The sequence below is a fragment of the Rhincodon typus genome, chromosome 45 (genome assembly GCF_021869965.1).
Source record: "Rhincodon typus isolate 14 chromosome 45, sRhiTyp1.1, whole genome shotgun sequence".
In the NCBI taxonomy this organism is placed as follows: domain Eukaryota; kingdom Metazoa; phylum Chordata; class Chondrichthyes; order Orectolobiformes; family Rhincodontidae; genus Rhincodon; species Rhincodon typus.
The window spans coordinates 9,706,990-9,723,028 of NC_063376.1; the positions used below are offsets into that span (position 1 = coordinate 9,706,990).

A 16,039-nucleotide genomic window follows, 5' to 3' on the forward strand; every position below is an offset into this window, starting at 1 on the left:
GTAACTGTTACAGGGTCAGTGTTTATTCAGGTGGGTAAGGGTCACTCGCTGTGTAACTGTACAGGGTCAGTGTTTATTCAGGTGGGTAAGGGTCACTCGCTGTGTAACTGTACAGAGTCAGTGTTTATTCAGCAGGGTGACTTGGACAACAGCACCTGAATGCCAGGTCACAAAATGAAAGCTAGCTGCGTGGCAAGTGCAGTCTATCGCATTCGCTGAGAAGCTGTCCTGTAATCCATGTCCATATAAGGCATGCAGTACAAAAGAACAGTGGATCTTCCAGTGCACAAAATCTGTTTCTTAGCTTGCAGCTAGAAGCCATAACAAGGTACAACCAAACAGAAGACAGGCACCATAGAAAGGCAAGAAATTCACTGAGACCTGTGTAAACATAAGCTGAGACACAGAGTTATAGTAAGACAGACATGAAACATGACCCAGAGCACAACCCAAAAACCAAGACTGACACACGAGCGAGTGCAAATTTCAGACCAGTCTCAGTTCTGAGGGATCTACCATAATCATAGGAACTCAATGGATAATCCAGATAACCACTGGATTCACTGCACACCAATTTGGCCAAACCATTGCACTAACAATGCAATGTAGCTATGGCAATTTAGCATGGAAACCACAAGTATTTTACCTGGCGAACATGACCAGGCCAGCAGTGGCAGGGCTACCACTCTGCACAACTCAACATTGTGACTATTCTCAGATCACCAAGGGACCACTGGTGGCAGAAGAGTCTGAGAATACTTGCATTGAATCAGTCCATGATTTGTAACGAATGCAATCAGGGAGGGTCAACTTTGCAGGAGGTTCCAAAGGTGATGTGGTATTCCACCTCAGAAGATGCAATACTCTCCACCCAGCCTCCCAGAAGATGCAAGGGTTCACATCTGAGGAAAGCTGAAGGCCGAGTTTATTAAACATGGACCACAATGGCAACGTCCACTTTGTGGTTCATCACACAGTTGGGTGGCGTTCAGTTCCACATGTACTAAAGAACGACAGTATAATCAGGGACTGTCTCGGTAAGAGATGTCTAAACCTCCAAAAAGAGATTTCCATACAAGATTCCAAATGGAATCCAATGACCGGTTCACACCTTCCCTAAGCTAGATACTAAACATGGATACTGGTTAGTGAACAGAGCAAGGGAACCTTAGGGAGTCACTACCCTCAGAACACTATTTGGAGGATATTACTACCTGATGGTTTACCAGTCAGTCCAGAATTATGGAGAATGCGTATGCATTGCTGATGTTATTATGGTAGTGAGCAAAACCAAAGAAGAACATAATCAGATCCTTCACTCACTGATGGCAGCAGCTCACCACAAACGGCTTGTTTTCCACAGTAAGAAGTCCCAGTGAATGGAAATCAGATGAGTTTTTTGTTTTGATTCCAGTTGTAGAATCTGTCCTGACCCAGGGAAAGTTGGAAATGTAAGATAACTGGCAGTTACAAGACATGGAATACTAACAGAGATGCCTTGGATTCTTCAACTTCTGGCACCATACTTCTCAAATGTTTCTGACAAAGCATCATGAAGAGAGCTTCTCAAGAGAGACATAACATGCTTGGCAGAAGGACTGTCGACATATGTTCAAGCATCTCAAGCTGAAAACTGTCCCCTGCAGGATCTGAGGAAGAGACTCGGGTTCAGGGGTGCGTAATAACATGTGTGAAGAGGTTGATGACAAAATCTCTTGAAGGCTTTCCTGCCTTGATAAGGGATACTTTCAGATGGCCTTACCGAGAAGAGCTTGGTATCTCGAGGGGTAAATCTTTGAAGGAAAGCAAGTCCTTGTTCACCAGGTCATGTTGTCACAGCTACACCAAGGGCTGATTAGTGACTGATTATTTCTCCAAATTTCCACCTGTCAAAGAGATCAGGGACATCCCAGCAGACAAACTGAGTGCTACATTCAGTCAGAGATAGTAAGAACTGCTGATGCTGGAGTCAGAGATAACACAGTGTGGAGCTGGAGGAACACAGCAGGCCACGCAGCATCAGAGGAGCAGAAAATGCCTTAAGAAGTGTCCCGACCCGAAACGTCAAGTTTCCTACGCCAAATTCAGTCTGCTCAATGCACCTGGAGAAATAATTTCTCACAATGGGCCACAGTTTCCAAGAAGATCTTTCAGCATGACATGTTTCAAATGGAGTGTGAGCCATGTGACATCCTCTCCACATTACCCTAGATCAAAGGGTCCCTCCAAGTGATAGTTCACACTGTTCAGTCACCTGTCCTGAAGTGTAGGACAATGAAACAAGACTTTGTATAGGCCCATGTGACATCTCTGAGTTACCCCTCTGGATATGGGGTTACCATCGCCAGCAGAGATCATCTTTACGAAGCAAGATTTTGCCCAAGTCGATCCAAATTCTTCAACACACCCAGATGCCAACAGTGTGACGGAACACCAGGAAAGCAATCAATAGACTGACAACATGACTACAGGCCAGGTATAGCAACGGGTGAAATCCACGCTTCCAGAAAATTAGACCATAATGAAACGTGGAAAAGTTGTCAAAATGCTACATATGTTTTTGAGAAAGCATGTTGTGATTTTATTGGGGTATAATCTGCGTCTATACATTGTTTAAGTGCAGAGATGGCTTTTTTTTCCTTTACTCATTCATGGGATGAGGGTGCCGCTGGCTAGGCAGCATTCGTTGCCCATCCCTAATTGCCCAGAGAGCAGTTATGAGTCAACCACATTGCTGTGGGTCTGGAGTCATGTGTAGACCAGACTAGGTAAGGATGGCAGTTTCCTTCCCTAAAGGGCATTAATGAACCAGATGGGTTTTCCGACAATGGATTCATGGTCATCATTAGATTCTTAATTCCAGATATTTTATTGAATTCAATTCAATTCAAGAGTTAGCAGGAAATTGAGAAGCAAATATGTAAGGAAATCTGAGCCAACTGTATTAATAGGGTAGGGGATTTTAACCTTCCAAACATAGACTCAGACTGCCATAGGGTTAAGGGCATGAATGGAGAAAAATTTGTTAAGTGTATACAAGAAAATTTTCTTATTCAGTGTCTGGATGTACTTACTAGAGAAGGAGCAAAACTTGAACTGCTCGTAGGAAATAAGGCAGGGCAGGTGACTGAGGTGTCAGTGGGGGAGCACTTTAGGGCCAGAGATCATAATTCTATTAGGTTTAAAATAGTTGTGGAAAGGGATAGATCTGACCCAGATGTTAAAGTTCTAAATTAGACTAAGGCCAATTTTGACGATATTAGCAAGAACTTTCAAAAGTTGATTGGGAGAGGTTATTTGCAGGTAAAGAGATGACTGGAAAGTGGGAGGCCTTTAAAAATGAGCTAATTAGCGTTCAGAGACCGTATGTTCCTAATAGTGCAAAAGGCAAGGTTGGTAGGTGTAGGGAATGCTGGAAGACTAGGGAAATTGAGGCTAAGGTCAAGGAAAGGGAGAAGGCATATATCAGGTATAGACAGCTGGGATTAAGTGAATCCCTAGAGGAGTATAAGGGCAGGAGGAGTATACTTAAGAGAGAAATCAGGAGGTCAAAAAGAGGATATGAGATGTCTTTGGCAAATAGGGTTAAGGAGAATCTAAAGAGATTCTTCAAATACATTAAGGGACAATGAGTAACCAGAGAGAGAATAAGGCCCCTTAAAGATCAACAAGGGTGCCTGTGTGTGGAACGACAGGAAATGGGTTTTATAATAATTGAGTATTTCATGTCAGTATTCAATGTGGAGAAGGATATGGAAGCTAGAGAACTTGGGGAAATAATTAGTGATATATTGAGAAGTGTCCACATTACAGAAGAAGAGGTGCTAGACATCTTAAAACACATGACGATGGATAAATTCCTGGAACTTGATCAGAACTTTGAGGGAGGTCAGGGAAGTGATTGCTGGGCTCCTTGCTGAGATATTTGTATCATCAATAGCCACAGGTGAGGTGCAGGAAGACTGGAGGGTGGCTAATGTGGTGCCACTATTTAAGAAAGGTGAGAAAGAAAAGACAGGGAACTATGGACTGATGAGCCTGACATCAGTGGTGGTTAAGTTGTTAGAGGGGATTCTGAGGGACAGGATTTAAATGCATTTAGTGAGCCAAGGATGATTAGGGAGAGTCAACGTGGCTTTGTGTGTGGGAATCATGTCTCACTAACTTGATTGAGTTTTTTGAAGTGACAACGAAGACTGATGAAGGCAGAGTGGTAGACATTGTCTATATCGACTTCAGCAAGGCATTCTACGATGTTCCGCATGGTAGATTGGTTCACAAAGTTAGATCATTTAGAATGCGGGGAGAGCTAGCTAACTGGATATAAAATTTGCTTGAAGGTAGGAGACAGAGGGTGGTGGTGAGGGTTGCTTTTCAGACTGGAGGCTTGTGACCAGTGGTGTGCCATAAGGATCTGTGCTGGGTCCACTGCTTTTTATCAGTTATATAAATGATTTGGATGTGAATATAGATGGTGTGGTTAGTAAGTTTGCAGATGACACCAAAATTGGTGATGTAGTAGCCAGTGAAGAAGGCTACCTCAGCGTACAATAGGACTTTGACCAGTTGGGCCAATGGGCTGAGAAGTGGCAAATGGAGTTTAATTTAGATAAATGTGAGGTGTTGCATTTTAGTAAGGTAAATCACGGCAGGATTTATACACTTAATGGTAGGGCCCTGGGGAGTGTTGCTGAACAAAGAGACCTAGGAGTGCAGGTTCATACTTCCTTGAAAGTGGAGTTGCAGGTAGATAGGATAGTGAAGAAGGCATTTGGCACGCTTGCCTTTCTTGGTTGGTGCATTGAGTGTAGGAGTTGGGAGGCCATGTTGCAGCTGTACAGGACATTGGTTAGGCCGCTTTTAGAATGCTGGGTTCAATTCTGGTCTCCCTGCAATATGAAAGGCTTCAGAAGAGATTTACAAGGATGTTGCCAGGGTTGGAGAGTTTGAGCTATAGGGAGAGGTTGAATAAGCTGGGGCTAATTTCCCTGGAGCATCAGAGGCTGAGGGGTGATCTTATAGAGGTTTATAAAATCATGAGGGGCATGGATAGGAAAATAGCCTTTGGGAGTTCAAAATTAGAGGGCATGGGTTTGAGTTGGGAGGGGAAAGATTTAAAAGGGACCTAAGGGGCAAATTTTTCATGCAGAGGGTGGTGCTTGTATGGAACAAGCTACCAGAGGAAGTGATGGAGGCTGGTACAATTACAGCATATAAAATGCATCTGGATGGTTACGTGAATAGGAAGGGTTTAGAGGGATATGAGCCAAATGCTGGCAAATGAGATTGGATCAGTTTAGGATATCTGGTCGATGTGGAGGAGTTGGATCGAAGGGTCTGTTTCTGTGCTGTATGACTACTAGACTTCAGTACTTGGAAAATTTTACGACCCCTATCTCTGTATAATTAATCTTGTTACAGCCGAAAAATTATCTATTTTCCCTTGTAGCATACGATAACTACATTTGGAGAAAAGGGGGATGTTGTGTTATCAACCTTGGAATGATGTCCCTTTGAGACCATGACATGAAAATGAGCCACAAAGCCAGATGTTATGATATGAGCACAGGCTTTCTGCACTGTTGTACTCTAACACAGGATGTGCCTGCAGATTACTTTGTACTGGATACCTCAGTTTGACGGTAAATAAACCCATCACAGAGTCATAGAGCTGTAAAACATGGAAACAGACACCCCGATCCAACTCACCCATGCCGAGCAGATATCCTATATTAATCTAGTCCCCATCTGCCAGCATTTGGCCCATATCCCTCTAAACCCTTCCTATTCATATACCCATCCAGATGCCGTTTACCTGTTGTAATTGTACCAGCCTCCACCACTTCCTCTGGCAGCAGAGACATTCAAGTACACAAAATTCACACAGCTCATTTCCATTCTAGTTAGAGAGGACAAGAATATATAAAATAATACAGAAAGAGAAAATAAAAGTGACAGAGTTGAGCAGAGGGAAGAAGGTCAGAGGAGTGGCTGGAGCAGGTGAGAGAAAAATAAAGAGAAAGAAAATAGAGAAAAAGCGTCAGGAAAAAAATGAGGAAAAATTAAAGGGTGATCAATGATGCAAGAAAAAATCGGAAGGAGGAAATAGGGAGAGGGACAGAAAGAGAGGGAGTGAGGGATGGGGAACCAGAGCTGTGTTGAGCCTGGGGCCTTTTGGGATGAAGTGTTAGTGACACCTTATGTGCTCCAGCTTTTGTTTAACCTGCAGTGCCTTCCCAATCCCACAGCTGAGGCCTGTCCGTGTCATAAGGACCTTTCACGTTTGGACAAGGTATTTGTGATGCTGGAAGACTCCCAAATGCGTCAGAACATGCTCCTGCACTCTGTCAACGAGGTCCTGGCTGCTGAACTGCGTGCGATGCGCTCCGAGGTGCAGCAGGCACTGGCTGGGGGCACTGAGGCCTGTAGGCATGCCCACCATCACCAGAAGGACACAGGGAGTGTCCGGTTTACCAAACTGTTGGAACTGGCACGTGAGGGTGCAGTCAAATGGCAGCTGGAGCACACCAAAAAGCTGCAGGAGGTCTTCCTCTCGGTGATGGGCCTATACGACAGGCTTGGGACGCTAGACAAGCACCTGGCGAAGTCAGAAACCAGCAAGGCAATGTCAGGCGAGCAGAGCATGTGCACATCACTAATCGAGGAGCTGCAGCAAACTAGAGACGGGTTGCTGACCGTGAGAGCTCAGGGGCCTACTCCACACTCAGAGACTCACAGCCAGGAAACTCCAGGAGGTAAGAGGCCACAGTGAATGCTGACCAGAATCATAGAATATTACACTGACTCTCAATTCACTGTGTTTCAAGTTTACACAGTATTCACCACACAGGAACAGGCTGTTTGGTCGATCTGTTCTGTTCTTACGTTTCTACTCCATATTGAACTCATCCCAACCCCTCTTCCTCTTCCCCTATCAGTCTATCCATATTCCTGTCTCTCATGTGTGTTTATCCAGTTTCCCCCTTCAATGTATCAATTCTATTCCCCTTGCCCACTCCCTATGGAAGCGAGTTCCACATTCTCCCCGTTCTCTGGGTGAAGACATTTCTTCAGGCTTCCTGATGGGATTTCTTACAGACTGTCTGAGATTGACGGCCCTAAATTCTGGTTTCCCCCCAGATGGAAACATCTTCTCTATGTCCATTCTATCAAAGCCCCTCTATCAGGGCACTCCACTCCTCAGCCTCCGCTTCTCCAGAGGAAGGTTCCTCAGGCTGTTCAGACTCTCCTGATCGTTAATATCTCTCAGTTCTGTGAATCTGTTTTACCAAAAACTTTGGTTAAATTATCAAGTCAATTCATAATGTTAACACGGCATTACTGTGCTGTGATAACACAGTGTGGAGCTGGAGGAACACAGCAGGCCAGGCAGCATCAGAGGAGCACGAAACCTGACGTTTCGGGTCAGGACCCTTCTTCAGAAATCTGAATTCCGAAGAAGGGTCTTGACCCGAAACATCAACTTTCCTGCTCCTCTGATGCTGCCTGGTCTGCTGTGTTCATCCAGCTCCAAATTGTGTTATCTCTGACTCTGGCATCTGCAGTTCTTACTATCTCCATTACTGCGCTGGGTCCTTCTTTTTTAAGATTGGATATTTCCCAAGTGCAATATCAATGATGATGGTTTTCACACCTTCAGATTTCCGTCCCTCTAAAGAATGTTGTTCAGCTCTCCATTGTAGGTCCCTCCCAAATAGGAACCTCTTTAAGAGAGGAATATTGGCAGCTCAGTAATTCCTCGGTATGTACTGATTAATATAGAACAATCCTTCAGCAAGTAACTCATCTTCTGACTCCTCAAAGCCTGTCCAACATCTACAAGGCACAAGTCAGGAGTGTGATGGAATACTCCCGCATTTACCTGGATGAGTGCAGCCCCATCAACACTCAAGAACTCCATACCATCCAGGACAAAGTAGCCAGCTTGATTGGCACCACATCCACAAATACCCCTGCAAATTCCCTTCCAAGCCACTCACCATCCTGACTTGGAAATGAAAGGCCACTGTCGCTGGGCAAAATCTTGGAACTTCCTCCCGAACAGTATTGTGAGGGATCGCTACACCACACGTCTGCAGCAGTTCAGGAAGGAAGCCCACCACCATCTTCTCAAGGGCAAATAGGGATGGCCAATAAATTCTGGCCCAAGCCAGTGATGCTCCAAAAAACCAATGAATAATGTGGAAAGATTCATGGACAGTTACAGCCATTCAGCCTATTATTTCGGAGATAGCTCTATGCAAGGACAACTCAGCTGATCCCACAGTGCTGCAGCACTCACAATGATTTGCACATAATGCATTCATTTTTACAATGAGGCCATAGTTGTTAATGTAGAAGGGGTGGGCAATTTATACACAGAAGGATGCCAAAAATAACAAGGTGTAATGACTGGGTAATGTCATCTTCATTGAGGGATAAGTATTGCGTCCGGAAAACCACCCAACTCTTCTCAAAAAAGTGCTGAGAAACAGGTCCTCTGATAATGCAGCCCTCGCTCCATTCTGCCCTCCCAGAGGGCAATGCTCACTCTCCACTGGTTTATATGCATTCATAGGATGTGGGCATCATTGGCCAAACCAGCATTTATTGCCCATCCCTGATTGCCCAGAGGGAAGTTAAGTGTCAGCCACATTGCTGTGGGTCTGGAGTCACATGTAGCCCAGATCAGGGAAGGACTTCAGTTTCCTTCCCCAATGGCATTAGTGCACCAGATGGGTTTTTCTGACAATCGACAATGGATTCATGGTCATCATTAGACTCCTAATTTCAGGTATTCATTGAATTCAAATTCCACCACCTGCCATGGTAGAATTTGAATCTGGGTCAAACATTGTCAGGGTTTCTGGATTAATACCCTTAATAGCACAAGGCCCCTGCTCCCCTGCCCACATTACAGCAATAATATCACTACACCTCTGCCTACACCTATGTGTGTGTCTGTCTGGGATATGCCTCCATGTATATCTGCGTATGTAACTGTATTTTCTCCATCTGTCTTTGTTGCTCCATGTGTAACTTTGTGTGTTTGTAACTGTCTTTGTTGCTGTGTGTACAACTGTGTTTGTTGTCCTGTATGTGTATGCTACCAGACCTGCTGAGTTTCTCCAGCAATTTCTATTTTTGTTTCAGATCTCTAGCATCCACAGTTCTGGCTTGTATGTATGTATGTGTGTGTGTTGGTCCATGTGTAACAGTGTCTGTTTTTATTGCTTTGTGTGAGTAACCATGTTTGTAACTGTGTGTTTGTACCTCTGTGTGTGTTTCATAGAATCCCTACAGTGTGGAAGCAGGCCAATTGGTCCATTGAGTCCATACTGACCCTCCGAAGAGCATTCCACCCAGACCCACCCCCCTACCCTATTCCTGTAACCCTGCATATCCCGTGGCTAGCCTGTATATCCCTGAACACTATGGGGCAATTTAGCAAGGCCAATCCACCTAGCACATCTTTGGACTGTGGGAGGAAACCCACGCAGACACGGGGAGAATGTGCAAACTCCACACAGACAGTCGCCCAAGGGTGGGATCAAACCCAGGTCCCTGGCGCTGTGAGGCAGCAGTGCTAACCACTGAGCCACCGTGCCAATTCTATTTCTGTATCTGTGTGTGTTTGTGACTCTGTGTGGAACTGTGTTTGTGTTTGTTGGTCTGTGTATGTATGTGTGTAACTGTGTGTTTATTTGTCTGTGTCTGGGTGTGTATAACTATGTGTTTTTGCTGGTCTTTGTGTATAATTATATGTGTGTTTGTTTGTTTGGTGCTGTGTGCTTGTTTCTGAGCGTTTGTTGCTTTGTGTGCCTGTGTTAGTGTGTGTGTACATTTGTATGTTGGTTGCTTTGTGTATGTAACTCTAATACTGAGTCTTTCTCTATCTCTGTCTCTCCTTGATCTCATTGTCTCATTCACTAATTGATGATCAGGGCATATCTACGATATTGCTCTTTCTGAAAGTTCAGGCCTGTTGAGAGATAGTTAGATAGATGAAGCTACTGCAGGAAACAATCAACATCAGAATGTTGACAAAAGCAGTGATTAAAATATACTGGTTTGATTGTTTCGTAAATGCGGCTTGATTCTAATCACAGTATGAGGCCTCAGAAGGCTTTGGTTTGGCACATTCCCATCTGACACTGGAATTCTGTGGGAAGCATGCAGGACCCAGGAATACATTGCAACATTCTATTTATTTCATGTCCCCCTGGTTGCTTTTGATATCATCAGTTTTTGAAAGCGTTTACATTTTCCCACACCCAGGCTGTCTCTCACTCCTTCCCTACTGTAACAGATTAATGAAAGAAATCAGTGACTCTGATTACCAAGAAAAATAAAGCAGATTCCACAAAAGCCTAACAGATAGACCCTCATTGAAAATACACACACATAACACACACACACACATGCACGCACACACACACACACAAGGGCACACACACGCACGCACACGCACACACACAACACACACATGCATACACACGCACACACATATGCATTCCACACACTCAGACACAGACACGCACACACACTCACATACACACGCACACTTCAGACACACACGCACACTGGCACACACACTCAGACAAAGATACAGAGACAGAGGCATGCACTCTCACACACACAGACAGACACTTACACAGATACACACAGACATACTCTTTCACATAGACTCAAAGACACATTCACTCAGGCACTTGCACGCACACACTCACACACACACAACACACTCGTGCACGCACTCACTCGCACACACACTTGCACACATACTCACTTGTGCACCCACACTCAAACACAACATATTCACTCGCATGCACACACACTCACTCGCACGGACACACACAAACACAACACACTCACTCGCACACACACTCACTCACACACAACACACTCACTCGTGCACACAGACTCAAACACAACACACTCACTCGCACGCACACACACTCACTCGCACACACACACTCAAACACAACACACTCACTCGCATGCACACACACTCACACACCTTCCTATAGAAACATACACAGAAATACACTTAGGCTTTAACATGGACCCACATGTAACCAACAATTTATGCATCAAATAATTTCTCACCATCTCCTTTTGATTTAAAAAAACCTGTCAAAATGGCCATTGGCTAACAGTCGTGGCTAGTAAGTGGAGGAATTTCAGCTCCATGGGATGTATGGGAATCTCCCGACTGGTCACTGAACATCTGCAAACTTTGGCTAATCCAATATGTTTCCTATGACTATACTGGTGACCCACACAGGTGCTTAGCCTGGTTGCATTTTTCAAATTATCACCCTTGTTTTCTGAAACTCATGTCATGTTATTCATTTGTACAAATGAACAAATGAAAAAGTACAGCAGAGGAGTGGGCCCTTCGACCCTCCAAGCCTGTGCCGAACATCATGTCCTAATTAATCTAAAAACAAAGCTGCCATTTTTCGATCCATATCCCTGTATTTCCTCCCTATTCATGTACCCATCTAGGTGCCGCTTAAATGTCTTCAATGTGCCCGCTTCCACCACCTCTTCTGGTAGTGCATTCCAGGCTGCTACCACTCTCTGTGTGGAAAAACTTCCCTTGCACATCTCCCTTAAACTTTCCCCCTCTGACCTTGAACCTGTGCCCCCTTGTCATTGAAACTTCAACCCTGGGGAAAAAGCCATTTTTGAGTCTCACCAAAGGCTCACCTGCCCACCCCCAATCACCCAAACCGACTCGAGCCCTGGGTGACCCTCACAGGCTGCACTATACCAGACAGGGGCAATTAGGGAAGCTGGTGGGGTACTGATAATGTCAAATAGTACAGTGGCCCGGACTAATGTTCTGGGAACACGGGTTTGAATCTCACCATGGCAAATAGTGAATAATACATTAAATAAAACCTGGAATTAAAAGTTAGTCCTGTGGTGATTGTGCAAACACCGTTGATTATTATAAAAACCTATTGGTTCGCTAATGTCCTATAGGAAAGGAAATCTGATGTCCTTATCTGGTCATGGCCTACATGTGACTCCAGAACCACAACAAAGTGACTGATTCTTAATTACCCTTAGAAATGGCCAAGTGCGCCACAGTTCAGCAGGAACAAATGCTGGTCTCACCGACAACGCCCGCATCCGTTACAAGAATAAAAGTTCTGACTGATCTGCTGATCTAGTTATCTGTGGATTCGAATCCCATTCAAATGAATTTGGAATGCAAAGCAGTGATGAACTGGAGTATGATAGGGAGAAACTGATTTGTTAAGTCGGCAGATGAGAAGAACACACTTTTTATTAGCAGGGACTTTGAATAGGGGATTTGGAAAAGGACTCAAAAAGGAAACTTTACTGGAACTAATTGGATAGCTCACTCACAGAGCTAGCACAGGCACACTGGGCTGAAAGGCCTGTGCTTGGGTTGCAAACTCTAAGCCCTCCCTATCTATCTCTCTCTTCTCCTTTAAGACACTTCATAAAAGTGACCAAACTTTTTCTCAACCATCTTTAATCTCTCTTCCTGCTGCTTGTGGTCAAATTTTGTTAGATAATCTCTCCTGCGAAGCACCTTGCGATGCTTTTTCATGATAAAGGTAGCTATGTAAATATAAGTTGCAGTCAATGCAGTAAGCCACTGTGAAAGGCAAATCAGATGGGCATGGGGGAGTGATGTGTTGAGGGGTAGGGGTAGGGGTAGGTGTAGAGGTACGTGTAGGGGTAGGGGGAGGGGTAGGGCTAAAGGTAGGGGGAGGGGTAGGAGGAGGGTGTGGGGGAGGGGTAGGAGTAGGGCGAAGGGTAGGGGGAGGGGTAGGGTAGGTGTAGGGGAGGGGTAGGGGTAGGGTGAAGGGTAGGGATAGGGGAGGGGGAGGGGTAGGGGTAGCGCGGAGGGGAGGGGAGGGGGGCGGTAGGGATGGGGGAGGGGTAGGGCGAAGCGTAGGGGGAGGGGGAGGCGGAGGTGGTGGGGTAGGGGTAGAGGTAGAGGTAGGGCAGGAAGAGGGGGAGAGGGAAAGGAAGGGAGGGGGAGGGGTAGGGGTAGGGGTAGGGGTAGGGAGCTTCATTTTGAACCTTTATCCAGGGAATCCTGTCTCTGTGGAAAAGTGCATGTGAGTAGTTGTAAGTTGTAAATTTGGATGCGATGTCCAATAGCCCACATCATGAGTCCGATGCAGAGAAAGGCACCTGTTAGGCAAGGCAGTGGAATCTGAGAGAGGTAACAGAAAAGTCCAATGAGGGCAATGCTGTTGATGTGGTGTACTTTGACATCCAGAAGATGTTAGAAACAGTGCCAGATAACAACTTGTGAGGAAAGTTATAGGCCATGGACCAACAAGGACAGTAGCAACATGGATAAAAAATTGGCTGATGATAAGAAACAGAGAGTAATGGTCACTGAATATTTTCGAGGCTGGAGGATGGTTTGTAGTGGAGTTCCTTGGGGTCCAGGGAACGCTCGCTTTTCCTGAAATATACCAATGATCTGGATCTTGGTGTGCAGGAGACAAATTCAAAGTTTTCAGATAACCAAAAAGCTTTGAAGAATTGTAAACTGTGAGGAGGATTGTGTGGAGCTGCAAATAGGCATTGACAAGTTGGTAGAGTGGGCAGATAGGTGGCAGATGAGATTCAATGCAGAGAAGTGAGGTGTTGCACTTTGGTACAAAGAACTTGGAGAGGCAGTAAAAAAAAATAGAGACTAAAATTCCAAACGGGTGCAGGTGCAGAGAGATCTGGATGCTTGTGTGCGGAGATCACTGAAGGTGGCAGGACAGGTAAATGCAGATTTATTAACAGGGGACTAGAGTACAAGAGCAAGGAGGTAATGTTGAACTTGTACATGACACTTGTTAGACCTCTATTGGCATATTACGTACGGTTGAGGTGCCACATTATTAGAAAGAAGTGAGTTTTTTGAAGAGAACGCAGAAGCAATTTACAAGAATGGTTCCAGGAATGAGAAACTTCTGTGATAAGAATAGATTGAAGAAATTGGGACTGTTTTCCTTATAGAGAAGAAGGCTGCGAGGAGACCTGTTGGAGGTTTCCAAAATCATGAGTGGGTTGGATAAGGAAAAGCTGTTACTGTTCGGAAAAGGAACAAGAGCAAAAGGACCTAGATTTGAAATGATTTGCAAAAGGAAGCAAGGGTGATATGAGAGAAGACTTTTTAACTCAGTGAGTAGTTAGGGTCTGGATCACACTTCCTTGGAAATATGACAGCAGGTTCAATTGAGGCATTCAAGAGGGTGTTGGATGATTACTTAAATAAAAATAAAGTGCAGGAATATGGGGAAAAGGTGGGAGTGTGATGGAATACTCCCCACTTACCTGGATGGGTGCAGCTCCAACAAAACTCAAGAAGCTTGACATCATCCAGGATAAAGCAGCCTTCTGACTGGCACCATGTCCACAAACATTCACTCCCTCCACCACTGACACTCAGTACAGCAGTGTGTACCATCCACAAGATGCACTGCAGAAACTCACCGAAGATCCTCAGACAGCACCTTCCAAACCCACATCCACTTCCATCTAGAAGGACAAGGGCAGTAGATACATGGGAACACCATCATCTGCAAGTTCCCCTCCAAGCCACACATCACCTGATTTGGAAATATATCACTGTTTCTTCAGTGTCGCTGGGTCAAATTCCTGGAACTCCCTCCCTAACAGCATTGTGAGGGTTACTATAGCACATGGACTGCAGCAGGTCAAAGAGGATGCTCACCACCACCATCTCTAGGGCATTAGGGACAATTAATTTTGTCTGGACCGCTCCTGATTCAAAATACCTTGATCAAATCTCCAGTCAGTGTTCTTTCCTCCAAGGAAAACAATCCCAGCTTCACCAATCTATCCAGGTGACTGAAATTCCTGATCCCTCAAGAGTTGGGTCTGGGGGAGCTCTCTCATGGTCTGATGCCTTTGTTTATCCCATAAGCAACTCTGCAGGAACAGATGATCAGATCTTGCCATGAGTGGGATCTTGCTGTGCACAGATTGTCTGGCCATGTTTCCTACCTTTCAGCAGTGAATGGTGCAATGGTACTTCATGTCCACTGTTCGGACGCGTGCCAACACTTTCTGGCTTGCCCTCCAGACCTTTTCGCAGTTTATTTTAGTTTTGTTCCCAGTTCCACACAGAAAATATTTTGGACAACGATTGCTTTCTTTATTAATATTGGTCTCCCCCCAGGGAGAGGGGACAGTGGTGGGGTGGGGGTGGGGGTGGGGGCGGGGGCGGAGATGTGCAGGCGATTCTTGTGAAACTGAGAGTTGAATTTAGCTCTCAGAGCCCAGGAGATGCGTTAGCATCAACTGAAACCAGATGTGTTTAAACCACTAGATAAGGGCAAAATAAATATCTAAAGTGCTGCCTCAAACATCTCCAGTTTGAACTGGTAAAGTGACCTGTCTAAATATAAAGCTGCTGGATATAAACCAGAGATTGCACTTTCTGATAAATTACAGTGTTGACCTGGTAACGACGTTCTCATTATGATTCAAAGTGAGCTCCATAAATGTTGAATGGATCTCTCAGTCAGTGCAGCTATTTTATTGTTCATCATTTAGAGTTAATGTGAGCGGAAATTAAAGAATTAGAAACTATAGAAAGACAAAGATGTCCAGATCACCCCCACCACTGCTGTGAGTCTCGAGCTGGGCACACCGATACCCAGCTGAGCCTGACCCACCAACACTGTGTTGCTACCACTGCTGTGACCACTGCTGCCTGGACCCACCAAGCTCTGTCTCCCTGCCCTTATTCTAACTTGCACCGAGCCATGTTTCATGAATCATCTCTGTTGTGTTCACTGATCTGCACTGGTTCTTGGTCCCACAAAACCACAATTTAAAAATTCTCAAGCTGCCATTCAATTCCATCCATGGTCTGTCTGTCTCTATTACCTCGTCCAGCCCTACACCCCGTCCCTATCTCTGTAACCTCCTCATTCCCCTACACCCCCTCCCTATCTCTGTCACCCCCGCCAGCCCCTACATCCCTCCCTATCTCTGTAACCTCCTCCAGCCCTAC

At 45.2% G+C, this 16,039-nt stretch overlaps 1 protein-coding gene across 5 annotated transcripts in view; it reads left to right on the forward strand.

Moving 5' to 3' along the window:
- The window catches only part of LOC125487804 (pentraxin-related protein PTX3-like), a 35,382-nt gene that overhangs the window by 8,157 nt on the left and 11,186 nt on the right, over positions 1 to 16,039 (forward strand). For 3 of the 5 annotated variants that reach the window (XM_048620078.1, XM_048620077.1, XM_048620076.1), the window contains 2 exons: positions 1,415 to 2,476; positions 6,249 to 6,755. In XM_048620078.1, coding sequence (XP_048476035.1) covers positions 6,302 to 6,755 — 454 coding nt within the window. In that variant the 5' untranslated portion in view covers positions 1,415 to 2,476; positions 6,249 to 6,301. The remainder of the gene's footprint in view (positions 1 to 1,414; positions 2,477 to 6,248; positions 6,756 to 16,039) is intronic. The other 2 variants (XM_048620075.1, XM_048620079.1) reach the window with 1 other exon arrangement.